This window comes from Mollisia scopiformis, assembly GCF_001500285.1.
Source record: "Mollisia scopiformis unplaced genomic scaffold LY89scaffold_19, whole genome shotgun sequence".
In the NCBI taxonomy this organism is placed as follows: Eukaryota; Fungi; Ascomycota; class Leotiomycetes; order Helotiales; family Mollisiaceae; genus Mollisia; species Mollisia scopiformis.
The window spans coordinates 351,422-377,900 of NW_017263599.1; the positions used below are offsets into that span (position 1 = coordinate 351,422).

Consider the following 26,479-nt stretch of genomic DNA (forward strand, 5'->3'; position numbering starts at 1 on the left):
TGTCAAGTGAACGTGTACTGAATCCATTGTATGCTCTATTCTTGGTATCATTGTGTTCGTATATTCGTACAATCATTTTCCCAAATGCAAGGTTTCCGCAGCCCTTTGCATCAAAGTCTGGTCTGTTTGCTTCTTCACATCCTTCTCCATCTCTGCCGCTTCCTTCTCTGGGTCGACACTGTCTCCTTGTTTCTTCTCTTGCTCCTTTTCTTCCTCTTTTTCCAAAAGAGCTAAAGTCTCCTCTTCCCTCGCCACTTCTTCGACATCGACGTCTTCAAAACCGATCTTCTCCAAGATCGAGCCGACTAAGTATTGATAGCGAAGATGACCAGATACCATCTCAGAAACATCAATGTTCTCGATACCTGGGACATCCTGAGCTTCCTGCAGACCTGCAACGCCGAATTGAATAGCACTGGTGCGATACAGGAATGCTAGAATATAGTCATTCTCGGAGTAAACATTGACCAGGCGGCCGGATACGACACTTCTCATCGCTCGCCATACAGCGGCATCCGAGGGAGCTGGTGTACCCATCAAAACCACAGATTCAACAAGACCGAAGGCTCGACGCTCAGCAAGACTCATCAGGCATGAGTAGATCAGTCTGGCGCCTAGACTGTAGCCAATCAAAGTCACAGGCCGTTCACCTTGTGCTTTATTGATCAGGGCGTCGGCCAGAACAAGGCCTGCCTTGTCTGCCCGATTCTTAGCAACGGAGAATGGATTGTCCACCACTTTTGATACTTTCAACAAAGCTATCGGCCAAAGAGCATCCATCAAACTAGCAAATATGGTCCGTGCAATGATTTCCTTCTTTGCTACTGTCCAAGCAGCACTTTTCACCACTGATTCCAAGGAGCTTCCGAGCTTTGTAAGAGCTTCCAACTCCCACCTCAAGGCGAATACCTCACTCTCCTTACCTAGCGCTCTCCATGGGGTGATGATGTCCTCTTTCTGAGTCAGCCAACCGCTTATTCCTATTGTGACTCGTAATCGTCTATCTTCGGGAAGTGGTTCACGGTGTTTCGATCCCTTCAGAGGGAGGAACCCGAAATCCTCGACTTCTTTCGCATAGGCATCCATCATCTTTCCAGTCATTCGTCCACCATAAGCTCCAAACAAGCTTCCGACTATGACGCCACTTTCTGCCAAAGCTCCCAGTAGCCCAGCCGCGGTTGTAGCACCCAAACCTAAACCTCCCATGATTGTACCAATAGCACCTGCGACGAGTGGAGCAGCCAGGCCCCCGGTAACTCCTATCACAGTCGCACCTGCGACGCCCGCAAGTCCAACTTTCCATCGCCTAGCAACTTTGTTCTCGTCGCTACGTTTCTGTGTCTCCTCGCTACCTGACATATGTTTCGCAGCTTCGAGCAATCCTTGGGCTACCTTGATCTCTTGCTCGGTGAGAACATGGAGTGGCAGATGCAGGGAAGACGAGATATGTAACAGGAGTACTCGTGAATGGCCAATGTAATGCTCTAGCGACAGGAGGAGAAGTAGCATCGAGTGTAGCAACAGTATCCGTTTGTCTTTTTGGAGGGAGTAGAGGGCGGTTGATGTTGGAGGATATAGCTCGATTAAGGCAGCATCCGCCTCTTCAATATTCGTGTTTGACCCTGAGGAGGGATACTAATTAGTGTGAAAACGCTACCTCAACGTGTGAGAACATACGTATGACTTTGGGTTCTGCTGGTGGTGCACTGTTTGGTGTAGCATCTACCGACGCGGTCTCCTTCTGCTCCTGGACCGTCTCCTTTGAATTGTTGACTGCAGTGCCCACTCTTGATATCACAGATTCTCGCCATTTGTCAAAGAAATCGAGAGAATCTTTCCTTAGCTCTAGCATCTTAGGAGCAGAGAGTTCTTTCTCGCGCTTCTCTCTTAATTTCCGCGCCTTCTCTTCCTCTTCACTCTCTTCATGTGTTTTATTTACGTCGACATTAGGATTCTTGTCTGTGATGTGTAGAGCCTGTTGCGGTTTCTTCGCACTGGTGACAGAGGCATCAAACGTGTCTGCTATCTGCTTGCGCATAAGCTCCGTGATATTTGCTATGAGGAGAGTCAACTCGACTCTTTCCTCGGTAGAGAGGATTGTGCTGAGATCCTGCTCATGTTCACGAGCGGTGTCTTTTCCAGATGCCATAATGTTGCGGTGTTGGCAAAAATTACATGTTGAGAGACTTAGTGCTGGGTAGGATGTGGAGGAGTAGCACCGGGATGACTTTCGATGACGTTGCAGATCAGCAGGGATACGCCCAGTCACGTGAACCTCAGCTTTGCATTTCTTCCAGGTTGTGAAGCTTGCATGAAGATGGACAGCAAAACCACCGAGAGGTTTGAAAGCTTGATGTTGAAACCGCAGCTAGATACATGTAGGGTAGCCATTCTTCGTACCTAGGTAAGCTCTTGCATACCCGTTACCAAAGCTACAATGGTGTAGTGTACCTAAACCCAATGCTCGGGTTCTACGTGAGTCCGCGCGGGGCTAGTTATGGTGGTAAAAACAGCTTTCTCATCATTCATTCTGCATCAAAAGTCCAAATCACTCAGAGACTTTCCCAAAAAAGAAAAATCAAAGAGACTATAAACAATAAGTCTTTCACTTATAAGTTTGAATTTGCTATAAAAGTTATACTTTTGTTACAATAAAAACTAGAAATTGCAGTAAAATTGGTCTAGATGTAGCAAGAATAAATGTATCTTCCCCTTGGCTTATTTACACATATTTGTCAGAGTAAGTCCCTCAATTCGAATGTGCAATGAAAAGTTATAAGTGTTCAAAGTGCTAGACTTTGGTGAGAAGCTCGATTAATTAAGCAAGCGCGGACTCACGTAGAATCCACCCTAAGCTCGAGTATGCTGAAGAAACTCCTTTCATTTCTTAAAGGCTCACTTTAAGCATCACGGAGATTCAATTGCACGGCCTTATGATTAAACATGGGGAAATGGTATAAATCTGTACAGCATGAAGAATAGAGTTGAAAGAACAGGACTTCATTGAAGCTCGCCAAAAGTTTAGATTTCTCAACTTGAGCAACAAGGTCCTCAAGAGATAGAAGAGCTAGAAGAGTTCAATGGTGCTAATACAAGCATCACTAGAAGAGGGCCGCGTATCTGAGTAAGAGGCAGGCAGTCAACCCGTATTCCCAAAGCAACCTTGCGCCACTAAGTGCGAGACAATGAAACTTCTCGACTTGAGACCTTAACGTAGCCAAATTTCGTTGCTTGTGAGGTCTTACTTGATAGACCCTTTTCCTCTGGTATTCAAGTAACGACTATGGTGAAGGCGAAGAGCTTCACTTGTATGTGCTAGCGCCCAGCTTGGATCAAGTTGCTATTCTCGTTCGATGTCATCGAGGTGACGCTGGAATTTTTTCAATTCCTCTGATGAACCTCCACCCTCCGCAACTGTCTTCAAAAGCATTTTCAGATCCGGATCTTCCGCAGCCTTCTCCACCAGCTTCTGAGCAAGGGTAGGTGTATTTGCGATACCCAGCGTTGGCGAGGAAGTCGGAACATTTGTAGGACTTATGCGGTCTGGAGTAGTTGGAATATTCGAATTAGGAGTGGCGGATTTCATTTCCCTCGTGTTGTCGTTTCTCGATCCTCGACTCCAGTCACCCAAAGTTGTCCACCAGGAGCTTTGCTTCTCCGCCGGTTGCAGTATTGATTTATTCGCAGAAGCACGATTGATCGCTGCTTCGACATCTCGTAGTTGTTCTACTCGAGCGTTGTCCACTTGACCAGAGACGACTAGCTCCGTCCTGATTCAACGCTCAGCCGCTGTTGTATCAACTCCGAGTCATTTGTACACACTTGACCTGCCCATCATTCTCCTGCTGCTCTCTGAAAGCAGGCCCAAAGACCCAGATACCTATGAACTACTGTAAGTGTTTGCGCGTTATCGAATTGAGCATGGGAAGAGTACCATTGACGATACCGAAAGTTGTAGCCAGAAACAAAGGGAAGATCCCCCGAACCTTGCTCATCGTGAGCTGTTTAGAAGTTCAGGTACAGTCAAAGGCCACACAATGCCCTTCGCAGAATATTAAAAGTGTCCAGCTATTGTAGCGATCATATTTCTTTGCATCGGTTGAACATCGGGGAATAACCTAGCGTTACAAGGGTTCGCGACTTCACGCGTCGTGAACATTGCATCTGGAAGAACTTCAAAACTTCCTTTCAAGTCTCTCAGACTGAAACGATCTGGACAACGCCGACTCTTGATGCCTGATGGATGGTACCTGTGACAAATGGCATCCTGGAAAGAGAGAGGGGAGGTTCCAGACTCGGAGGATGAGGAGGACACTGAAAGCCAGAAGACGGAACAGGATGGCGGGGTCGCCCAACCAGCATTCGGACCTGTTCTTAAACCGTTGAATGGAGAATCTGGCATCGCGACGGCCAGTGCAGAGCAAATCCATCCAGAAAACGAAGCAAGAAAGAGCCAAGTCACTCAACAACGAGGCAGTGACTTAATTAACAAAACTTCACCACGAGAGGCCAACAGCCCTACCACAACCCCTACAAAGAGACTCGAGGATCTGTTTGACCACTTTGATCCATCACCAACTTCTACCAACATCTTCAAGGTCCCGGACCTTGAAGGGCTTTTGGACGAGGAAGTTGAGCTTAGAGGAACGGGTAGTGGAGGCTCGCAAAACGAATTACCGGCCGAGGACGACATATCGATGAGCTATGTACAGATTACATCTCCCACCTCCTCAAAACTCTCTTCTCCTCCAAGAAGTCTTCCAGAACTCTCCGCTTTGTCATTGCCGAAGAATGGTCGCAGTAGGACTAGCTCAGATGCCTCCAACACTAGCAGAGTTACCCAAGGGCAAGACGCCGAAGAGGATGGTTTACAGCTTTCAGACCGAGAGCCAAGCTATCCTATGAGACGAGCTCTACGACAACGCAATGCGATTCAATTACATCCCTATCATATTGAACAAGAGAAATACCGACGAACTTTAAAGGCAAGAGGCATCGCGCCCATGAGATTGGCTTCGTCCCAGTCGGAACTACGGCATGTGCCACAATCCAATTCATCACCAGATCCCGATTTTCGAGAGTTGGAGACCCCGGGGATCGAAGGAGACACGGGAGAAAGCCAAGCCATGGACTTTGACTGGGATTTCCAACCATCGTCACCAGTTGAGCATCGGCATGATGATGGGACTACGCATCAAGACGAGCTTCGGGATGAGCTTCAGAACGATGAGGAAGATGAGTTGCCCGATATAGACGAACTATTAAAGTCTAGACCACAGACAACTACCCAGAAGCATCCAAAGAAAGATGCCAAGCGGGTTCGCATGAAGTCATATTCTCACAAGTTCAAGCGTCCTGTTCTACCCCGAATCCTTACGCAATCTAAGAAGTCAACTCGACCCACCATCAATGATGATCTTATCTTTGAAGTTCCCGCCTCACCACCTGCAACAAGTCCGCCACTTCCCAATACACTGTCTCGTCGATCGGCAGGGTCTCGCGGAGGCACCAGATCCCTGGAACCGAGCCCTAGCTGGCTCAGCCAGGATGAGTTGCAATTACAGATGACTGCTGATCTCCCGACGCCAGCGACAAGTGCTATTAAACCTCCTCAAGATCCTATCTCTTTAGACTCAGACAGTGATGATCCCTTCGCTTCGTCCTCATCATCTGACGAGTCGGTACAGATCCGAAACATCAGCAGGAAGTTCCGAGGTGTACTCCCTGCATCACATCTTCGACTGGATCAACATCAAAAGCAACGCGCGCCAGAACGTACGAATCGAGATAGCCGCAGTATATCTCCTGTCAAGTCAATGCCTCGCCGTGGAGTTGCACTTCCTCGAACTCAATCAGGCACGTTTGGAGATCAGCGAAGTCCGTCAGCAACAACTGACAACGGCTTCACATTCTTCTCAGACGAGTCCGATGGAAATGAACCAGCGGATCTTGACATGCAAGATGATGATGCTTCTCAACTCGAGAGTCTTTTCACGGGGTCGCGTATGGGCTATGCAGAAGAAGAGGATAAGATCGATGCCATGTTGCCATCTCGCAAGCGTGCCGCAACTTCGACTCGCCCTTCCAAAAGGCAGAAGACTGGATCAACTTCTTTCCGTCGAACAGGGAGCGAAACTCATAAACGGCAGCCGAGAATAACAGAGCACCTTAACAGAGCTCCGAAGAATGTGTCTCGAGGAGAGCCAAAGCCGCGCCGCCAGCACAAAGAAAAAAGGAGAGGAGATGTAACCACTCCGAGAAAGGCACCTCCCCCAGAACTTGGAATCTTAGATGTTGCGGACATGTTTGCTTGTAACCAGAAATCGCCGCCTAACTTCATCAAGATTGCAAGGAGAGCCGCAAGGTCTAACACTACACAAGGAAGGCACCAGCCTGCAGGGAAGTTCTTCCGGCTACCTACTCGCGAAGACACTGAGGATGTGCTATCTGTTCTGAAAGACTGGACAGCAGGAATGTTGCAGCCTAAACAGCTTCCGGATTTTGATGGACAACGCGTGCGTGGCAGAGCTCCGCTCTCAGAGATTGAAAACAGTCATCAAGTATATTTTGAACCACCCACAACTAAGAGCAAGCCTGCGATACACCTTGACCTGACCAAGCCTTCTCAAAAAGTCCGTAAGCTGCTAGTCTCCAGACGCCAGCAGTCCATGAACGACTTCATTAAAAATGACGAAGTGCGTACTGAACCATTGAGACTATCAGAGAGGCGTCAGCCAAACGAATTCGCTAACCGAGGGTCGCAAAGACGACCACCTTTTGCCCACCATTTGGCTAGGCCGGCTCAGCTGGAAGCAGCAGAGAAGGAATATTCACATCGTTATCCTTCCACCACTTTCAAGTCCAGTAAGAGAGCTTTAGACGCGTTGTATCGACACACTCGTAAACGACCAGCGCCGTCAGCGAATCTACAACTCACTCGATTTTTGGCTGACGAGGATGTCGTACGGCCCTCCATTGAAGCAAGCCCCGCTGCGGACTATGGAGCTTCAGAAGACAAGCCTCAAGTTCAAGCCCTGCGGCCACCTCCTCGAAAAGTAGGTCGTCGGAAACCGCACCCTCGTCATGTCGATGTTGGGGCCGCCGTCTATCGACAGCCCAGTGACCCTCTAATTCTGAATGATTCTGCGACCGACTTTGCTGCTCCAGAAGCTGCATCTAGTAAATTACAAGGGCTTGCAAAATTTGGGACGAGGTACACGCAACATTTTGATATCCTACCCCTGCCCGCTGGAGTATACTTTCATTCCAACACGTTCATTGGCAGTGGAGGTCTCTCCAAATCTATGCAAAATGTTCTTGACGACACTCCTGATTCGACTCCTATCGTCGTCTCGCTTAATTTCGCTAAGACTTTTTCATGGGCGGGATGGGACGAGAACGTCTCTTCAGAATTTGGACTTTGTTTCGATTGGCTCATGGACCAGCTTGATCAAGACGATCCTACATCGTCTAATTTGGCAGGAGCAGCGACTGTAGATGTTGTGACATCTATGCTAAACTACACACAACAAAGCTGCATCTTTAACACGCCTCACAACAAGAGAATGTTCTTGTCCAGGATGCTTGAAGCCACTCGAGACTTCTCTTCCCGCCTTCAGATTAGCAAGGTTACCAGTGAGGCAACCGTGCGTGTAGGAATACAGGTTTTGTCTCAGATCTGTACGCTTGTTCTGCGTCTTCTACTTGTAGCACGGACAGATCCAGAATATGCTGCTGTGGCGTATGATTTTGAAGACATCCTAAAAGTCACAGCTCGTAAATGCGCTCAGCTTTTGTTGTCGAAAGATATGTCGTCCCTGCGAAAGCTATACGACGATCTTCAGTATCTGTCCTTCAGAGAAGGCGGGATTACTAGCGACCAGTATCTTGTAGAAGCATGGGTAATCGTGATTAGGGTATTAATTGCTGCAAAAATAACCCGAGGATCTTTTTGGGACGTGGTAGGGCCCCTATTGGCTACTCCCAGCATCATCACAATCATTGATGCTCCTACAATGGAGAAGATCTGGTATTCTATGTACACCCTCCTCCCTTTGTGCGAATTTGATGAGCACGGCGTCGTCATCGCAGGGACCCGCCAGACAGCCTTGTTTGACAATTGGCAACTTCCTCAGCAGATGCTAAAGCGAGTATTTTCACTTTACACATCTACTCCCCGACAGGCTCCGAGTTTCAACGATTATTGCAGATCTCTTGTCGGTAGATGCCATTATCTCGTCGTCGAATGGGGCTGGTGGAATTGTAGCTCGATCATTGGCACGCTATTCGACTTTTTCGCTTCCCACAACTTGGCTCACCTGAGGAACGAGGAAGTTTACACATCCCCGCAGTTTCTCGAGCGCCTCGACGAGAATCCATCTCTAGCCGTCGAAGCTGATGACCGGTCTTTTCATATCTTCCTCAAAATCGTGGCATTGGCGCTGCAACACTTCACAAGGGCAAACGACATCAAAAACAGCCGCAATCTCGTCGCGCGCTTGCTCCCAAATCACGACAGACAATACCCGAAGGAAGAAGCCATCCATCAACGAGATCTTGCTTCATTACGAAATCATCACGACCTTCTTTGTACCCTATTCTGGGCTGCCCCTCCATCAGAACGCCCGTCACTCAAGATGTTCCAGCAACTAGTGCACCGCGGCCGCTCGCACAAGGAGGCCTTCATGGTTCGGATTAGAACCTTGGGGAGAATCTCGCGCTTCTCACTCACCCAGCTTCTTGATTCAAAGCTCTATAAATTGTTGAAGGGATGGCGGGAGGAGGACATGCTTAGTTTATTTGAACAGTGTGAAGGAATAGAGGAAGAAGTACACACTCAAGCTAAAAGAGGTGCTTCTAAAGCACAGATTACAAAGGTGATTTCTCAAAATAAGATGCAGATCGAAAGCCAGATTCTCGTGGCGCTTGCGGTTTGGAAGGAGAATATTGAGGTTGCTGCATCTGCAGAAAGATTGACGGGAGTATTCCATCCAGGTAAGTTTCAGGCAGCCGCAACTGCGAAAATCGAATGCTAATGGAGAATTAGATCTCCTTGTCAAATCGATTGCGTTCTGCATCTCTGATAAGAGATCCATTACTAACGGCATCCTTCGCCTGTGCGTCGACATTATGATTGCCTATATTCGAAAGGTGGAAGACTTCCGCCCTTCCCCGAGACAACCAGGACAAAATGATCGGAGACCGGAAGATGACAGCCAGGGAAGCCTTGACGATGCGGACTGGTACATGGCAGATATGGTCACGGTATGTCGCACAAACCGTCATTCTATTAAATATGGCGTCGCTAACTTTTCAGGTTCTCCATGGTTACAACTCCTCCACCGGAAGACTTGCCCCCAACTGCGTGCTTGCGAAATTGCTAAATGTGGTTCGTAACATTCTTGATCAAGACGTCGAGGCGGATACGAAATTGACAAAGTTCTTGGTGGAGAGCTTGGCGCGTCTGGCATGCTTGCTAGTGGAAGCAGGTGTCATGGTATGCTTTAAGAACAAACTTTCCAGGGACGAGGACTGACCGATCGCAGGATCTTGATGACTACCTGTCGGCTGGTCGTTATACGGTCATCGGACAGCGAGATGTCTACAAAGTCTCCCACAAATATTGGCCGTATTTCTTGGCAAATATGATGCAAGGCTGCTCCAGCAAGCTTCGGAACTCAGAAGTGCGTATTATAGACACCCGAGTTACGAGGAAGAGCCTGACTGACTTACACTTTCTTGTTCAGCCCCATGTTCATGAGCTTATTCTGAGTGAATGGCTCTTGGTCTTGATCGACCCCGTCCCGTACTGGAAATACGTAGCAGACTTCAATACTCAGATGGTAGCTTTCTATGGGTACTTAAGTAAATATGTTAAAGCTCATGATCCCAGGATCGAGATTCTAAAAGGTAAGACCTGTTGGCAAAACCAAGATTCATCATTCTAACGATCAGTAGACGTTATGAGAGCATTGAGAACTGCATTTGTTGCCAAAGATTCCGATGTCCCTATCAAGAAGGGACGAGCCACTATTGTCTTCAACGATGTTCAGGATATCATGCAAGGTACGCTGGAGGGTTTGCCACCAGCATCACAAGAGCACAACGATTATTTGCTCGTCGCCCGGAATATGGTATCATACATCATGGCCTACGGCAACGGATTCGCCCAGCTTACGGATTTTTTCACCCAGCCTTCTGCCTACTACTCGCCCGACCAGTCAGATCCAAAGTTGTTTGCGCCAACTTTGATATCATATTGTCTTGCCCTACAAGATCCAGAGGCAAGCAACCGAACTACGTTATACTACTTCATGTATCACAGTTGGGCCGAGGCTGTTGGATCCAATCGCGTAGAGCCGTGGCTCGGACACGTGAAGACTGGCTTGAAGTACTGGAGCTTTATCGAGTTTATGCTTGCGGATCTGATCCCCGTCAGTTTAGGAGCGGCGATGCGAACCAACATGTGGCCCCTAAGCTTTCACCTGCTCGTTGCGAGCATCGCTAGAATCAAGAATGTGTTGAACCGCCAAGTTGAGGAAGGCGACGTGGAAGGCTTGACCGAAAAGGCGGATCTGGTCTTTCATTGGGTGATGAACTTCCTCAAGACTGCTCTCAACAAAACCGACTCCAGCAACATTCAAGTAGCAACTCTCGCAGTCATTCTGCATTTCTGGGACTCAATCTACCACGCTCTACGCCTTTACGTCACATCCCGACCAAGAGCTAAGGCGATCGTCCGAAGATTCGCGAAGTGGCTACGCAACAGGATGATGAAGTATAAACTCGAGAAGCCCGTCCTTCCAACCAAGTTCGCTGTTCTCACTAAGACTGGAAAGCTTGACGTGGCAACTTTGTCTTCGGATGTCCAATTCTTTCCCTATCAACCTTGCCACAACTACGAGGTCATGGTCAAGGGAAGACGTGTCAAGTTGCCGTTCACGCTTGAGGAGGTTATAAAGGCTAAGATCGCTTAAGTACCAATTTCAGAAGCTCGATCCGGCAACTACAAGTACTGTATGATGTAGATAGCAAAGAAAGACAAATGAGAAGAACATGACCGTGATCCAGTCCCCATTGAACGTGACATCAATATCAATGGTGTAATTCCCATCGACCAAATTCCGCATCCCACTTGAAATTGTTCCCCAGTTTCAGAGAGCAAGAGAATAAAAATGTGTTTCAGAACAGACGCTCAAACCCCAGATATATTCCACAATCGTTATTGACATTGATCTCTATCTACAATTACAATTTTTTATACAATCCTCAGCAAGGTTTCCCTTCCTGCCGAGGATAATAGATATGCAACCAAAGCCAAAGCGCCATTCCATGCAATATAAGTATATGCACACCATCACAACCCCATCTTCCTGACCCTCACAGCCTCGGAGTCCTTCTCTTCAACCTTAGTCCCTCCAAACCCAAGACCAGGACCCTTCTTCCTCCTTCCTTTCCTATCACCGTACTTCTCGTCAAACTTCCGGATCGCGGACAACGTGCTCATGTCTTCGCTGATACTGGCGCTGATCTCTTCTGTTGCCTTGTCGAAGTGTTTCTTTGTCAGGATTCGCTTCTCTGGGTACGTGAAGGGTTCTTCGCCTGTGTGTTTGGCGGCCAGTTCGTTCTCTTCCCGGATGCATGCTAGTGCTGCGGCAACGGACAAGTTCTTGAGATCGGAACCTGAGTAAAATAGAGTGTCTTTGGCGAGTTGTTCCAGAGAAATAGACTCATCCAAGATCTCATCTCTGAGATGCAGCTTCAGGATAGCTTCTCGATCTTTCTCCACGGGCAAGTCGACTAAGATTCGTCGAGGCAATCGTCGAAGAACAGCCTCATCAATATCAAAGGGTCGATTGGTGGCGACCATAATGAATGCCGAAGTATCTGTAGTCAAACCATCCCACTCACGAAGGAACTGGTTGATCATCTCTCGATGTGCACTTCTGTTCATACCCTCGTGACGGGCAGCGAAGATAGCGTCCGCTTCGTCAATAAATACGACGCAAGGTGAAAGCTTCTTCGCAAGACTGAAAACGGCCCGTACATTCTTCTCGCCTTGCCCAACGTACATATCGTTCAAGTCAGCGGCGGTAACTTCCAAAACGGTAGCTCCACTTTCTTTAGCCACAGCTTTAGCAAGTAATGTCTTGCCAGTTCCAGGAGGACCGTAGAGAAGTAGTCCAGGAATCTTGTCAGTCGCAAGGACACCATATCTGAATGCTTCAGGACGAGTCAGTGATAGGCTGGTCAGTGTTTTCAAAGCTTCGACGGTCTCAGGTGGGGCACGAATGTCGGCGAATGTTGTTCGAATGTCGGGCGGGAAGACGACACCACTAAGGAGTCTCGATTCTTGTGGACTGCAGCGCTTGCGGAGTTTTGCTATTCTGTCCATGGCTCGCTTCTTCTCCGACTTTCCTTCCTTCAGCACTATTTCCACATCGGATTCATCTTGAAGAAGAGCATTCTCCTCGGTAGCCCATGCGAATTTGGCGTCATCGCTAGACGATAGCATTCCCAGTACCTGGCTGAACACGACACCATCCACAGCTTCTGACTCCGACACCAAGCCCACTATTGTTGTTGCTATTCTATGAACACGTGAATACGTCCACACTGCGTCCTCGATGCCGGCAGCATAAGCAACAGCTGTATCAATGTCTTTCTCGAGGTCAAGGCTTGGACCCAAATCTCGTACTCCCTCGGCGAGTCTCAAAATCATGTCCTCGACATGTCGAATGTTGATACTGCGAGTTCGAGCTTTCTCGTCCGTCTCAAAGGCGACGTCGATCTCTTCAAGGCGCTTTGGTGTTACTAAAATTGTCTTGGTGTCGCCGTCAACAACGTCGGATTGAAGATGCTGGATTGCTGGCCTCAATAGGGGAGCGGCCAAATCTGCCATAGCAGTTGTTCCTACCAGCACGATGCTCCTTCCCTCTTGCCATCGCTTATCAACACATGCACGGAGTCGAGGTATGAGGTCGAGGCCTTCCTGAGACCCCGACTGCAGCTCTCTATAATCCTTGATCTGGACTATAAGCGGCCTCTCTACCAAGTCGGAGTCTGTTTGAGCTTCTTCCAAAGACTTGATCTCGACAGAAGAAGCAGCACGCTTGGCATCGGCTGAAGTGATCATTGCATCGAAGGCTGTTGTAAGTTTGAGATCGTTCCATTGATCTTGTGAAGATAATGGAGCAGGTATACCGTTACCAGCTTGTATTTTGAATTGGCTTCCTCGTCCAAAGCCTGGTTGAGCCATATTCATCTTCGGTAAGGCGGGGAAAAATTGGAATGAGCCGATTATCGAGTCTCGTTTCTCATCTTCGCCGACATCCTCTTCTTCTTTCTCGGTCTTAGGCTCTTCCTCGTATTCTTCCAACCTACCCGCATACTTGTGTGCCTTGTAAGACACCGTACTAGTCTTGTAATTTTGCCATTTCGTAGTTGCGAACAAAGGATCTTCGTCAATATATGGTCCAACGATCTGGGCGATATCTTGTGCATCAAGACATATCAGATCTGCCTCACACCTCGTAGCAACGGTTTCCACTATGGAGTCAAGAAACAGAGATCCTCCCTCCTTAGGACATTGCAAGACAGTAACCGGTCTTCTAAACGTTTGGCTGTTGGAGCTCTTTGGCGGCCTAAGTATCAACCCTGCTCTTATGTCGGCCACAACTTCTTTGTAAATGTCCCCATGCATCGAGTATCGAGCAGAATCGGTCGGTATAGGTTCAATATGCGGCAAGCCAGCGGGTTCCTCAGCAGATTTATCCTCTGCTGTAACGTGTGCACCATCATCCTGACTAGGAAGCTTCTCTTCCCCTTCGATTGTAAGACCTCCACTGATATCAGCTTCTCCGACCAATTTAATGTTCTTTTCCCAGAACCAGGAAGGTAGTATGATAGGGGGAACTCCTTCAGGCGCTTTTGAACGAAGAAGACCACGTATTCGACCTGACCCCGGCTTCCCATTCTTCACCCTCGGCAACAGAGCTAACGTCTCCCCTTCTGCTGAAAATATTGAGGTGTCTGGACCTGCATTGTCAACAGGCTCTACTCCCGATTCCGTTTCCGCTTCGACCTTGAAAGGGTCGGATTTGTTCTCCGAGGTCTCTGGTACGGCACCATTGTCTTTATCTCCTTCCTCGGGTTTCGAATCGTCTGGTGTATTGTATGAAATGGCAGACCGGTGGAAGCTTCGCTGTGCGAGTGGGTATCTTGCACCGCCAATTATTCGACAGGCGCGCCTGGAGATTGATGAATGAGCCGTGCGGATAACACGCAATGCTGTGGCATGCATTCGGGGAAGCTTTGCGCTCGTAGAGCGCGTTATCTGTGAGGTGTTGACAAATGTCGCAGTGATGTTTAAATTTCATGGCAGCCGGGTAATATTCGGGTAATCTAGTTGCCGCACTTTCCATCCGAAAGCTTTTCCTCTCTTCGAACTTTATCACTTATACTTTTTGTCATCTGAAGCTATCGTTACCCAGGCCTAATCTTACTTGAGTAGTGCTCGGGAACTTATCCCGGTCTTTTCGTGTTGAGTAATACCTGCGTGCTTTGAACAAATTCGAGAGCATCTCTTTTCCTCAAGTTATTAGAGTGCTTCAATCAAATTTTTGGTTCGCATCTGCTGTGGATTTCTGTTCTGAGCTTAGGGGCAACATTCGCACCCAGCTCACCTTTTACACAGTCAGATATCGTTATCTTGTCTGTCTTTCCGTGTATTCCCAACCATAAGCTTCACGGCTGCGTTTTCCAGTTCCCTAGTATAGTCTATTCAGAAATGATATGCAAGCAATGAGTGATGAGGAGGGCAAATGCCTAAGGCTCTCTAATGTTCCTACCGATTCATAAATCTAGGTCCTGAAAATGGATTTTTCTCGTTTCAAGATCTGAACATAAGTTTCTTTCCTCCCAATTCGTCTGTTGACTCTACTCATCGCTCACAACACTCAAGAAAACTCCTGGCACTGAACTGCTCCCGGCTGCTCTCCTAACCAACCCACACGCTCCTTAACCCAGAGCTCAGCCCCAATCTTCACATCCTTAAGCCCCATCTCCTTCTCTCCCTCAGCACTATCCAGCGTTCCAGCTTGCACAATGAACACGCCCTTGAAAGCATCAGCGTCTCCCTCCTTATAGATCTTCGTTCCGCAGGTCTCGCAGAAATGGTATGTAAGGGTCATGCCGGCCGGGTGTTTGAGAGCATAGGTTTTCAACTTCTCGGCTCCGCTTAAGAGGGTGAAGGATGTGCTTTGTACGAGGATGTTGGTGGTGAAAGCACCGCCGGAGACTTTGCGGCAAGGGATGCAGTGGCAGATTGCCTGGGATTGTTAGTTGGGGTGATTGAAAAGGACTTGATTTCGTACCTGGGAAATTGGTTCTCCAGTGAAGGAGTATTTCACATCTCCACAAATACAAGATCCATGTGCCATTTTTGTTTACAAGATGAATCTGAGAACTTGTTATGCTAGAGAGAGATTGCAATTGAGAGCTGTTTAATAAATGTTTGTCTTTTGCAGGCAATTCCCCTCAATATATACACAATCCATTCTACGAGGCTGTCAGCAAGCTGCTACAAGGCTGACTGGTGGCTGCTTACAGTGCTGACTTCTGCTTCATGATAGTTCCCACAGGATTGCCGAGAGACCAGAGGGCTACTTCATATCTCACGGAACAGTCAGCTCCCCGCAATACTGGGCATGCATTGGCTCCGAACCCGAGAATAACGAGCCCAGGTGCCATACAAACATCCACCAGACCTTAACGGGATAGCCTATTCCTAGGCGCCATCAATGCAGGGTCTCTTCATTTAAAACCTTGTTATTAAGTGCTGATGCCATCTTGGGATGGGGAGAAGATCAATGGTTGTTGAAATGATCATAGGTGAATCACATCAAAATACAAACCTAGAGACAAATCCGTCACTGAGTACCAATTATCGTTTATCTGAGATACAAAACCCCTCAATGCAAAAATACAAACACAGAAAGAAAACCAAAAAATATACTTCAAACCACCCTCAACCCCTGCAACTCTCCTCCCCTACTTCTCTATCACAATCAACTACGACCAAACCCCGTCTCAATATTCCTCACAATCTCCACAACCTCAAACCCCAACCTCCTCGCCGTCTTCTCATCCATCTTCCCCGTCTCCGCAATCCTCACCACAATCGCTCCACAATCACTCCTAATCTCCACCCCACCCAACCGATTCATCTCATCAGGCCCAACTCTCGTAACGTAGATCGTGAGATCCGGACCCACGATACCGCGCCACAGTGTAGCCATCCATTGCCAATGGTCGACCGGGGCGTAGGAGTCGTTGATGGGGATGCGGAGCGCGTATGTGTCTGAGGTCGTGAGCGAGAAGCCGTTGGGAACAAGTGCTACTGGGAGGATTTTAGGCCTGGGAGCCGCAGGTGTCGTGTCGATGTCGGTGTCGGTTGGGGGAGAGGGTGGGGCGGTGGTGATGTATTTGGAGATCTCGTCGGATTTCTTGTGCCATTGGGAGATGATAGATAGATACTCGACAAAGCTGTCGGTGTCATCTGTCGTCTCTGCGGGTTCTGGTACAGCGAGGGGGTTCGAGGAATCTGCCATGGCGGTATCGGTCGTTGGAGTAGCTGTTGGTTTGAAAGGACAGGGAGATGCTTCGGTGCCCCATACTTTGACGGCAAAGGAAGGATCCTTGCTCAGGTATTCATTGATGAAAGATCCAATTTCACATAGCAGTTCTTTATCACCACCTTCGACAGCAATAACAGCACCGCGAACTTCTTGGGCAGGACTACCTGGACCAGGCGGTGAAAGGGGCGGGGATATTTTAGTGAGGACTTTGATCTTGTTGACGTATGGGATGGTCATGACCATGGCTTCAATACTCTTTGCTTGGGACTGACGACTTTCTGCCCTTGGATCTGATCGCAGGGCAGGAGATGCACCATTACCGATTTGAGTTTGGATAGGAGGTAACCGAAGGGACTCGTCAATAACACTTTGACGTTGAGGGTACTGTTGTCTTGGGTGTTGAACAACTGGAGAATACTGTGCGGGTGGAGGACCCATCGATCCAGGTTTGACTATCATGCCAGGACCTGGCAGCTGCTGTCTATAGCCAGCTGACATGGGTGGAGCGTTGCGTGCAAATGTTTGGGGAGATTGATATACAGGCGAGTTGGCAGCATAGCCTCGATTATTTTCCTCGTTAAATCTGCGACGTTTTTGTCCAGGAGAAGGGCTGAGCAGGTCCATTTCCTCTTCCCTTTCACGATGTGTCTGAAGCTGCTGGGGAGCGCCGTATTGACCTCGACGAAGCATCTGCTGTTGTTGAAAGGGAGGAGCGTGTCGAGGAGTGTCCATTCTTGCGGGTTGCATTTGATCTGGCTGCCGAGGTCTCTCGAACTGGTCTGTTTGAGATGGTGTGAAAGGAGGTACAGGTCGAAGAGCTCCAAAAGCTGGTGTGAATGGCGTTAACGGTGTACCCGGTGTAGATATGTATCGTCCACCACACTTCGGACAGCGGATAGGGTCTTCCGATGTTGCTGCTGAGGCAGGTCGTAAGCCGTTTGTCTTGCCTGCTCGTCGAGGTTGGTATCGATAGCCTGGGTATTGTCGTTGATGGCGTTGTTTCTCTTCCTGTTGGTGAGTTCTGTCAGTATGGCCTCCATGCTGAGATGTAAATCTGTGCTTACTTCAGCTAGTCTTTTCCAATCGTTCTTGATTTCTGGTGCTTGTTCTCTCCACTGTTCACCAATAATTTTAGAGATCTCAGGATTTGCAAGTCCAGGGTGTTGGGTGACGACCTGCGCCTGGTAATGCTGCCTGTAAAGAATAAAAGCTACAAAGAGAAGTCAGTTGTCGAGTCTTGGTCAAAGGGTTCTTTTGAAGACATCATAAAGGAACCAACATGACGCAAGGTCGCAGATAATCAAAGTCAGAGATCAGAGAACTTGAAAGAGAACATATATTACACACCGTTTCGAGGTCTTGGTATTTTGGGATCAGGTTGACAAAGGCAGACTTGCTCCTTCGTCAAGTCTGATGTTAGATGTTGGGCCGGTCGTGCAGTCTGGAGAGCCAAGTCCCCAATACGCGGCTCATTCGCAATGTCGAGGTCCAAAGATGCCGCCCTTTTGCGTGTCAAGCGGTGTTGAGGAGAGTTTGGTGTCGGTGGTTCGGAGTATTTCTCTGGAAGAACCTGCTTCAGGGAACCTCGTCGACTTGAATCTGTAGAAATGCTCACCGGCGAACGTGGATTGTGCAAGATCGAATGGCTCAGTTCGGTCGACACTGACATCATGAATTACTGATGCACCTGGAGGATATCTAATCAAATATCTCCAGAGCACAAAAATAGCGGAATGTAAATAGAAGAATGAATGGAGAAGAAGGTATCAATGGCCTTCTTGTTGGCAAAGAAATTCTTTGTATGCAATGTCCATTGATGAGTAGGAAAACAATGATCTTGCCTGTCAACTCCCCTATACCCAGGATCCTGTTGGGCTATTTTTGCAGGCGTAGTGCCTTTGTTGTCTCGGGAGAGCCGTCTTGAGCGCAGATTCGCAGACGACTTTCTTTGTCCAAGTTGTCCGTTCGCAGTGATAATAAGACCTCCGCCTTGCTTAGTAGCCAAAGAAACCCCATAATGAAAGCATATTCTTGGGCAAAGCAAACAAATCAGTATGCTGATTGATTATTGAACTCCAACTTTTGATACTCGTACATTTCTAGAGATTGAGCTCGCCTGTTGCATCGCTGCTTTCGGATCTGCCCCTGTCACTCTTACCTCCCAAAGACAAACGCTCCGAGACATTCCTCAACGCCATAACCGAACCAAGTTCCCAAGAACCAGGATCCGTTCCATAGAAAGCTGATGCCCGTAATGCGTTCGCCTAGGAGATGAATCCATTGCCTGTCTCACCGTTCACGATTGCTGCACTGCGCCGAGCGTCGATGAACAGATCCTCGCACTCACCCACATCCATGACATCAATCTGGTTGCGACCGCTTACTCGCGCAAGAATGCTGGAAGGCATAAGGAGCTGCAGAGCATACCTCAAGCTAATTCGCGAACCGTGTTCTGCAATCTTGTCCAACGCAGCTTCCGTGATCGCAAGACCTTCTACGGTCACGCGGATCCGAACGATTCGCTTGATCTCTTCCGGCTCATAAGCATGCGTAGGGACGATCAGGAGACGTGCAAGAAGATCAGGGGGGATTCCGTGCGCAGAAACCAGATCTTCGGTACCGCGGATTGTGCACATGCCTCTGTTTGAAGCAAGAATGACAATCGGTGAGATGCTAGATTCGAGTGCTTTGTTTAGGTACGTGAAGCACTCAATATCAAGCATATGGCACTGTTACATGATTAGCTCTGATTGACTTATGCAGACAGTCTTCACTTACTTCGTCGATAAACAGAACACCAGGAACCAGTTCTGCCACACCTTGATCAATATACTTGCTGACGACCTTGTTGATTTCTCCCCGTAGCTTCTCGGTAATCTCGGTCATTTTTGGCTTCATCAGTTGACCCATCATGCTCATGATATCCTGCCCTCCCTGCGGTCTTGCGTTTGCAATGTCCAGATCATGTAATGTGACGTCTTGAACGATTTCCTTCTTCTTGTGTACTTCCCCCTTGGGTATTGGTACGTATTCCTCGGCCTCTAAATCGAATTCTGTTGCATATGCATCGGATCTACCAACACGCTTGCATGCACCGGTATTTGCTTCAATATAGATGACATCTCCGACAGTGACTCTCTCCTTTTGGATAGCTTCATAGATGCTGGGATCTAATCGGAGCTTCTTTTGTCCTTTCGCACTCTTCAGCCCGATGAGCAATGTACTGATAGTCTTGCCGTAGCTGCCCAAAGGATTCTCTGCCTCCTCTGGTGTAAGTTCTGTGACCTCGCCTTCGTAAACCTCCTTTGTCTCTCGAACTTTGAGACCGATAGCTCTTCGAAAGTTCTCCATAAGCGCCTCCGTCTTCTTGACCTCGGCCGAGTATATTTCGCTGCCAGTGATGGGGCAGAAGGGAACCTTTGTGCCTAATTCTTGACTGACTGCCAGTGCAAGAGCTGTCTTTCCAGTCCCTGGTCCACCTGCTAACAATATGGCTCTGCCAGCCATCTTCTGGGCTCGAATCAAGTCGACAACGACACCGCAAGCCTGGCGCAAAAAGTTAGTAGGAATACATGTTTACAGAAGCTCGTCATGATTTACCTCTCGAGCAGCAACTTGGCCCACAAAGCCACCAGCTTGTCGCTCTGCTGTGCCATCTTGGCGCAGACCAAGACCTTTGATATGGGTGTGCGCTGCTGTTCTGCTGTCGCGGGTATTGCCCTTAACCTCACTGATCTGAACCATGATGAAGGGCTATGATATTAGGGAGTATTGGGTAGAGTCGCAGAGTGGAAAATGCGATAAAGAAGTTCGTTGCCTGTCTCTAATTCAATGACGTGCTAAAACATCAAGAATCATGGTTTGGAGTTTGGAGGGTCTTAGCAACGAATTCTACGCGTGAAGCTCTTCAAATAATTTCTGATCTCAGCCTCACACGTGACCGTACCTGCCTCATGAAATACCTACATCAGCCAATTCTGCTATAGAAATTGGACTATAGATTGATGTTTTCTACGGCTTGTGGGGCAATATGAGTGAGAAAGTAGGTGCTTTGAGGTGGAATGGAATTCACAGTGTACTTTATTCAGGTCGTTCTTGAACCACTTCACTCCTCTCATGAATTCCGGGCAATACCACTCTACAACCCAGTTTCCCCCAGGTAGGTAGGTGGAAGAAAGAAGAGACTGATTAGTTTATGAAATAACCGACAATGACAGTCACAGTTTAAAGGTTGTCGGGCTCAGAAGTTCAAATTCTCTTGATGCTTTTCTTTTGACTATAAGAGTCACTATCGTACAAATTCCCATGCCTATGAACGACCCCAGATCAAGCGGTCCCTGGTAAGCAGCTATGGTAAGTGCAGAATCAACAGTAATAACGCGAGGCAGCATCAAATATCAATCCTGTGGAATCAAAGGTAGGTGAAAGAGCAGACCAAAGTTCGGAGGCTGAATCAAGAGAATATGCAGGGCGCCAGCAAAATCTGAAAGCGATGTCAAAATCATGCGAGACAATAACACCTGCAGTCGCGTTTCTGTTGGCAGTCTCCATGTGTATGGAGGAACGTGTTGAGTCAGTGCAAGTCATGTAACGTCAAGTCGGTGATGTTGAGAGCGAGATCATGTCAAGCAAGGTCAGATCAAGGCAATGCACGAAATCAGTGGTCAACTCGCCCTCAACCAAGAACGACTTCAGGCATGTCAAGCCGATCCATGTGCTGTACGATCAAATGATCCAAGTGGTGAAAAGAAAATGTCGGTGAGATATCATGGATCGTCATCATGTGCATGTAGGCATGTCAACTCGATCGAGAGCGAAGTCATGGTCTCAATGCAATACCAGGCGAAGATCTATGCAAGTCATGCACGTCATGCAGTCAAGAAAGATGTCGAATATCCAGGTTCCGAGCAGGCGTCATCAGTTACGAGGTTCCGGGCGGTTTCGAAGGATCTCCTTGAGATGGGCCTCCTTGTTGTTGAGCAAGTGCTTGATACCACAAAGCCACATAATTTTGATATCCACCATCTAATCATATTAGCCCACCACCCATAAAACTGGTTAAGACAGAACTTACATGCTGCGTAAGGGTCATCAGCACCAGCTGCCGGGACAGCCTGAGCAGGTGCTTGGCTTTGTTGTGGTTGAGAATAAGCAGTTTGGGAGTAGGACCTGTCCGAATAGTCGTTTTGGTTTCGTCCAGCTCCGCCTCCGCCTCCACCTCCACCTCCACCGCGACCACCGCCGTTCTTTGCTGCCTATAGAAAGGTCAGTTGAGATGTCAAGAGATATTTGTAGTAGACTGACCACTGCTTCAACCTTATCTTCGATTGCACGCTTTGCCGCAGCTATTGCATCCCGGGTGCCGACCAGCCCAATTTCACGATCCGTCTCACCAGCTTGCTTGGGAGAGACGTTGATCTTACATCCTGTGGTACTTTGGATATCTTTAATGGTTTCGCCTCCCTTGCCAATGATCATTCCCACTGCTTCGGAAGGTACGAAAACCGAGTCGTTGATACTGTCACCTCCACCGTGACCGCTAGCACCATAACCAGCATCTCTGGATGTGTCCTTTTGTGGTTGTGCACGCGGCTTATCCACACCACCTTTGCTGTCACTCTCTACAATCTCCATGATCATCTCCTTGGCTCGTGATGCAGCTTCCCTGGAGCCAATGAGGTTGACAGGACGAAGCCCATTGACACTCTTTTGCTCACCAACAATGTTCACATGGCAACCACTGCGGTCTTGCAAATCACGAATGGTCTCACCACCACGGCCGATGATCAGGCCAACTGTTCTATCTGGTACCATGATTTGCATGCTGTCTTCACCATCTCTCAAAGCAGGTTGATGCGAGGAAGCACGTCCCGGAGGGTTTTCTCGAGCACGCTCAGCAGCAGCACGTGCATTAGCAGCCATACCACTATCATCGATGATACGATGAATCTCGTTCACGGCTTTGGCACGATTCGCCCTGCTACCCGTGATCTTACATTCACGGTACGGGCTATTGTCGTCTTGACCAGTAATGAATTGAACTCTACAACCGGTCTCGGCCTCAACACGTCGAAGATTTTCACCTTGTCTTCCAATGATCAAGCCAACAAGAGCTGACTCGATTCTGAGAGACTCAAAGGTGTCATCAGCGGCCCTGGGTGGCGTTCGTGCACGTGGGGGATAACCGCCGCCTTGTACAGGTGAGAAGGTACCAGGAGGTCCTCTACCTCTAGGACCAGGAGAGAAGGACCGATCACGGTAATCCCGCGCAACTGGTGGACGGTCACCTCGTCGCTCGTCTCTGTAGGGATTGAAGTTGTCGCGGAACGCATCGCGGCGCGCGGGGGGTGGTGATCGAGAGCGAGATCTCGAAGTTCTGTATGGTCGTCCGCCTGCCATTCGAGGATCCTGTGCACCATAGGAAGGAGGAGGTCGGTCATATACTCCTTTCTCGGCAGCAATGGCTTTTGCTTTTGCGATAGCGTCTGTAAGACTGACAGTTCCAGAATTTACGGGCTTTATGCTGCTCAGATCGAGACTGCCGGAATTCGTGGGTTGTGGCAGGGAGTATCCACCTTGGGGTGCATATGGATTCGATTGTTGTGGAGGAGGTTGATAAGCTGCTGGTTGTTGGCCTTGATTCGGAGCTGGGTTAGGTCGTTGCGCAGCTGCGAAGGTATCAGTCAAAAACATCCTCGAAATTGCGTTCAATACATACCTAAAGCAGCAAGAATGCTAGTAATCGATGGTTGGTCTGCCATCTTGAGATCTTCGATGCCGTCTCTGCGACCGGAAATGTAATTGCAGTCGCGTCTGTAAGTGTGAAGGTGAATCCAGGGAGTGGTTGACAAGAGTAGGGAAAAGAAGTCGCAGGGTAGACTGAATTTGTCCGCACCTCGAACGGAATGCAATCTGGGTATCTGATTGTTCGCCGCTTGCTTTGTTCGAAGATGGGAAATGCTCAAGACTGTCGTTGTTTTGACTTGGGACAAAGACGCAAAGCAAATACTTGCTTGCATATTTGCGACAGGAATTTTGGAGTCTGCGGTAGCTCGGTTCGTAGTGGCGGCCGTAACCGTAAGAGGTTTAGCGTGGAGATCGGGACGCACCTGCAAGGCAAGATCGATTTCAAGCGAAGGTTGTCCAACGTCAACATATTCACTGTTGTGTTAATATTCAATAACTCCTACAGCCAAGGCTCCCATCACATATGCGAGTATTTATTTGTTAACATTTAATACAGATGAGTCATCGTTGGCTGCAATTATGTGCCACCACCATATGACGCCCCAATATCACCACGTCTGAGCGCAATGAAGTGTTCAAACCTAGAGCTTGCAATGTAGGATAGTCATCAACTTGCCCACAATACATGGATTGATTGTAGTTCAGTAGGAGAGTTCCGTGTTTAGGAGATTAAGCCATGATGATTGTCTCTCTGTAGATTGCGCACTACTTCCCCTTCAGGGCTCTTCGTTGTGGAATTGGACGTCTCCAGAGTCTCTGTTTTCTTTCTTGAAACCAGTAAACAAGGCCACGGAATGTTCTTACCCTATCTTGCTACTCCGAAACCCTCCATAGAGGTGGCTAAGCAATTCAACTGTGGTTCTATTCACGCCAAAAAGAAATAAGCAAAATGGCGCTCATCGTATAAGAAGATGCGTCCAGAATCCGTCCCATATTGTTTTTATCTCAGTGGGACTGTGTCTTTGTGGCCAAACTGCCAATCTAGCATGCATGTTTGACGTCTGTAGCACTTATAGCCCGAGCACTCGGAGGTCTTTATTCTGATCCGGATGGTCGACCTTCGCTCCTCCAGATTCCAATCTCTCATGTATGGGTATGCTTGAGGCCTTTATCGTTGTCTAGCTAAGCAAGCGTGCCCATTGCCTCAAATGTAGCTTAGCCATCTACGATCTTGCCATCGTAAGAGTAATCTTGTCTACTCTCTCAACGGCAGTAAGATGGATGCAGGTGCATTTTCAAATCATTGACAAATTGCCGTTCTAAAGCACAAAGTTTTATCTTGGCTAGCAAAGATGGTAGTAGTCTTCGCTTCGACTTAGTTGCCTTCGCTTCGACGTAGTTGCCTTCGCTTCGCTGTCTTCGTTTCCCTCCGTTGTTGACTTTTGGAAAACTTCCCACAACCTCACACCCGCGCCTTCTTCGATCTAGGAGTGATTCGTCAACGCGATGGCGGAGTTCAAAGATATGAGTGTAAGTCAAAATCATGCAGTAATTGAGTTGAGCAACAAGGACTCCTTCGAGACCATCAAAAGAAAAGAATTGAAGAACGCGTCTGGCGGAGGCTGGACCAATCTGGCGGCTTCGCCTTGTCAACGTCAACGTCAACGATCAAGCTTCATGTCCCATCAATATCTTTATTTGCCCCGTTTCCGCGGCGATTATCAATCACTGACTGTTTCCAGCCGCTTGAAACTACCCCCGATCCTGCTAGCGCAGATGTATTGCCAGATGGAGAAACTTCATCATCTGACCCCAATGACAACAAAGAACCAACCAATCCTCAAGAAGAAACACGCAGCGAATTCAAGACTTCTTGGAGAAAACAGGTAGAGCTCTTGAACCGACCATACAATTTTGGCAGCTCGGGTGGCTTCCCCGTCTTCATATATCAGACCGCCCCAGTTCAGGCCGTCCTTGCGAACCAGGCCGTCCTTGAGAATCAGGCCGTCTCTGCGAATCAGGCCGTGTCTCAAACAGTGAACTCCCCTCAACCCTCGAGTGCAAGAGTTATCCGCAACACAGGCCTTCTTGGGGAGCACAATATTGAACTAGATCTTGGATCTGACCACAGGTATGGTTAAACCAATTCTCGCGCTCACCAAAATCTTCTTTTTCCGTGGCACACCAAAGCTGTGGACGCGACTCAATTCTAACACGCTCTTTCCAGTTCTGACGGCATCAAAGAAAGCATATCGTCTGGCGTACCGTCTGACGTGTCGTCTGTCGTCTACTGTATGTTACCTGCCCATTCCCGACTGTCCTGCGCACTAACATCTATCAGCTTGGCTCTTTAAGCAACCCAAGATGGACCCTGCCACATGGAAGAATGCGGTTACCATACTCCACCTTGCTGGAAACAAGATGTACCCGAATGGAGGAGATGGAACTCTTCTACGTGTCCGGTCGACGTTCAATGTCAAATCGCTAGCTTGTCAATTGAAGCAGGTAGAAGCTCCTATCGCTACGACTCCGACATGGACCTTGGTTAGTCTAATATCATTTCTCACCATACACTGGCTTACAGATCTAGGGATTTGATGCTCAGATCTTTGCCCTGGCTAACCGCACTCTTCCTGAGTGGCTCCTTATGGTTTCTGGTGCATTAGTTCGTTTGCAAGGCAGCTCTGATAAGATTGCTTTCAAGCAATACATTTTGGGCCTGAAGTCACACAAGGAGCGCGTTTTATCTGAAATGCGAGGTTCGTGTGATGGCCCAATACTGTTTGACAATTGTTGACTCTCATAGATATTATCCATCCCGCCAATGCTCAACTCAGACAAGAAGCAACTCCTCAATTCAAGCAGCTTGCGGCAGCTTTCTTCGGAGGTAGAAAAGTTGATAAGGATTGTGGTGTCATCGACAAGGCTACCCAATCGTCTGATAATGAAGACTCGAACGATTCAGAGCCAGGTATCGAGCTAGGGGACGATGCTTACACAATTACATACAAGACTGGTGACCGATTCAAAGTCATGGTTGAACAACCCCTTGAAGACGACGCCCTTGCTACGTTTCTCATCGATGTTGTCTTGTCGAACGAAATCCAGAAGATGGTTCAAACCGATGCACAATACAAGTCCATGAAAGTGTATCA

The 26,479-nt window shown here is 48.3% G+C and overlaps 8 protein-coding genes across 8 annotated transcripts; 1 reads left to right on the forward strand and 7 right to left on the reverse strand.

The window, feature by feature from the left end:
* Positions 1-21: 21 nt before the first annotated feature.
* On the reverse strand, positions 22-2,196 carry LY89DRAFT_622072 (DUF726-domain-containing protein). The gene is made up of 2 exons (XM_018210960.1): positions 1,678-2,196; positions 22-1,622 (listed from the first exon to the last, which is right to left on the reverse strand). The coding sequence occupies exons 1-2, from the start codon at positions 2,147-2,149 to the stop codon at positions 73-75; spliced, it is 2,022 nt and encodes a 673-aa protein (XP_018067631.1). The 5' UTR covers positions 2,150-2,196; the 3' UTR covers positions 22-72.
* Positions 2,197-2,945: 749 nt separating this feature from the next.
* On the reverse strand, positions 2,946-4,060 carry LY89DRAFT_622073 (uncharacterized protein). The gene is made up of 3 exons (XM_018210961.1): positions 3,935-4,060; positions 3,823-3,880; positions 2,946-3,770 (listed from the first exon to the last, which is right to left on the reverse strand). The coding sequence occupies exons 1-3, from the start codon at positions 3,993-3,995 to the stop codon at positions 3,341-3,343; spliced, it is 549 nt and encodes a 182-aa protein (XP_018067632.1). The 5' UTR covers positions 3,996-4,060; the 3' UTR covers positions 2,946-3,340.
* A 142-nt stretch (positions 4,061-4,202) lies between these two features.
* LY89DRAFT_721321 (uncharacterized protein) lies at positions 4,203-11,062 on the forward strand. The gene is made up of 6 exons (XM_018218633.1): positions 4,203-8,994; positions 9,047-9,264; positions 9,317-9,496; positions 9,546-9,683; positions 9,747-9,909; positions 9,958-11,062. Exons 1-6 carry the CDS (start codon positions 4,260-4,262, stop codon positions 10,974-10,976), a joined length of 6,453 nt encoding a protein of 2,150 aa, XP_018067633.1. The 5' UTR covers positions 4,203-4,259; the 3' UTR covers positions 10,977-11,062.
* Positions 11,063-11,200: 138 nt separating this feature from the next.
* LY89DRAFT_651398 (AAA-domain-containing protein) lies at positions 11,201-14,329 on the reverse strand. The gene is made up of 3 exons (XM_018212157.1): positions 14,051-14,329; positions 12,440-14,002; positions 11,201-12,406 (listed from the first exon to the last, which is right to left on the reverse strand). The coding sequence occupies exons 1-3, from the start codon at positions 14,300-14,302 to the stop codon at positions 11,357-11,359; spliced, it is 2,865 nt and encodes a 954-aa protein (XP_018067634.1). The 5' UTR covers positions 14,303-14,329; the 3' UTR covers positions 11,201-11,356.
* Positions 14,330-14,480: 151 nt separating this feature from the next.
* Positions 14,481-15,440, reverse strand: LY89DRAFT_651401 (uncharacterized protein; the record flags this gene model as incomplete). Its single annotated transcript, XM_018212158.1, has 2 exons — positions 14,481-15,329; positions 15,375-15,440. The coding sequence occupies 2 exons, from the start codon at positions 15,438-15,440 to the stop codon at positions 14,958-14,960; spliced, it is 438 nt and encodes a 145-aa protein (XP_018067635.1). The 3' UTR covers positions 14,481-14,957.
* A 608-nt stretch (positions 15,441-16,048) lies between these two features.
* LY89DRAFT_651404 (uncharacterized protein) lies at positions 16,049-18,306 on the reverse strand (the record flags this gene model as incomplete). Its single annotated transcript, XM_018212159.1, has 3 exons — positions 16,049-17,645; positions 17,702-17,847; positions 17,985-18,306. 3 exons carry the CDS (start codon positions 18,304-18,306, stop codon positions 16,068-16,070), a joined length of 2,046 nt encoding a protein of 681 aa, XP_018067636.1. The 3' UTR covers positions 16,049-16,067.
* A 139-nt stretch (positions 18,307-18,445) lies between these two features.
* Positions 18,446-20,511, reverse strand: LY89DRAFT_622084 (TIP49-domain-containing protein). Its single transcript, XM_018210962.1, has 3 exons — positions 20,238-20,511; positions 19,416-20,183; positions 18,446-19,366 (listed from the first exon to the last, which is right to left on the reverse strand). Exons 1-3 carry the CDS (start codon positions 20,379-20,381, stop codon positions 18,902-18,904), a joined length of 1,377 nt encoding a protein of 458 aa, XP_018067637.1. The 5' UTR covers positions 20,382-20,511; the 3' UTR covers positions 18,446-18,901.
* A 1,047-nt stretch (positions 20,512-21,558) lies between these two features.
* On the reverse strand, positions 21,559-23,398 carry LY89DRAFT_699168 (uncharacterized protein; the record flags this gene model as incomplete). Its single annotated transcript, XM_018217037.1, has 4 exons — positions 21,559-21,662; positions 21,712-21,892; positions 21,942-23,305; positions 23,356-23,398. The coding sequence occupies 4 exons, from the start codon at positions 23,396-23,398 to the stop codon at positions 21,559-21,561; spliced, it is 1,692 nt and encodes a 563-aa protein (XP_018067638.1).
* Between the last annotated feature and the right edge of the window lie 3,081 nt (positions 23,399-26,479).

Bases quoted from the DNA above. Each gene is read 5' to 3' on its own strand.
- LY89DRAFT_622084 (XM_018210962.1), bottom strand. From the start codon at position 20,381: ATGGTTCAGATCAGTGAGGTTAAGGGCAATACCCGCGACAGCAGAACA. The intron at 20,184-20,237 runs GTAAATCATGAC...TTTTTGCGCCAG, and splicing joins GCCAAGTTGCTGCTCGAGAG to GCTTGCGGTGTCGTTGTCGA. The intron at 19,367-19,415 runs GTAAGTGAAGAC...ATCATGTAACAG, and splicing joins GTGTTCTGTTTATCGACGAA to TGCCATATGCTTGATATTGA.
- LY89DRAFT_721321 (XM_018218633.1), top strand. From the start codon at position 4,260: ATGGCATCCTGGAAAGAGAGAGGGGAGGTTCCAGACTCGGAGGATGAG. The intron at 9,497-9,545 runs GTATGCTTTAAG...GACCGATCGCAG, and splicing joins TAGTGGAAGCAGGTGTCATG to GATCTTGATGACTACCTGTC. The intron at 9,910-9,957 runs GTAAGACCTGTT...AACGATCAGTAG, and splicing joins CAGGATCGAGATTCTAAAAG to ACGTTATGAGAGCATTGAGA.
- LY89DRAFT_622073 (XM_018210961.1), bottom strand. From the start codon at position 3,995: ATGAGCAAGGTTCGGGGGATCTTCCCTTTGTTTCTGGCTACAACTTTC. The intron at 3,881-3,934 runs GTACTCTTCCCA...AGTAGTTCATAG, and splicing joins AACTTTCGGTATCGTCAATG to GTATCTGGGTCTTTGGGCCT. The intron at 3,771-3,822 runs GTGTGTACAAAT...GCGTTGAATCAG, and splicing joins GAGAATGATGGGCAGGTCAA to GACGGAGCTAGTCGTCTCTG.
- LY89DRAFT_622072 (XM_018210960.1), bottom strand. From the start codon at position 2,149: ATGGCATCTGGAAAAGACACCGCTCGTGAACATGAGCAGGATCTCAGC. The intron at 1,623-1,677 runs GTATGTTCTCAC...ATCCCTCCTCAG, and splicing joins AGCAGAACCCAAAGTCATAC to GGTCAAACACGAATATTGAA.
- LY89DRAFT_651398 (XM_018212157.1), bottom strand. From the start codon at position 14,302: ATGCATGCCACAGCATTGCGTGTTATCCGCACGGCTCATTCATCAATC. The intron at 14,003-14,050 runs GTTGACAATGCA...GCAGAAGGGGAG, and splicing joins CGGAATCGGGAGTAGAGCCT to ACGTTAGCTCTGTTGCCGAG. The intron at 12,407-12,439 runs GTGGAAATAGTG...GGAAAGTCGGAG, and splicing joins TTCTTCAAGATGAATCCGAT to AAGAAGCGAGCCATGGACAG.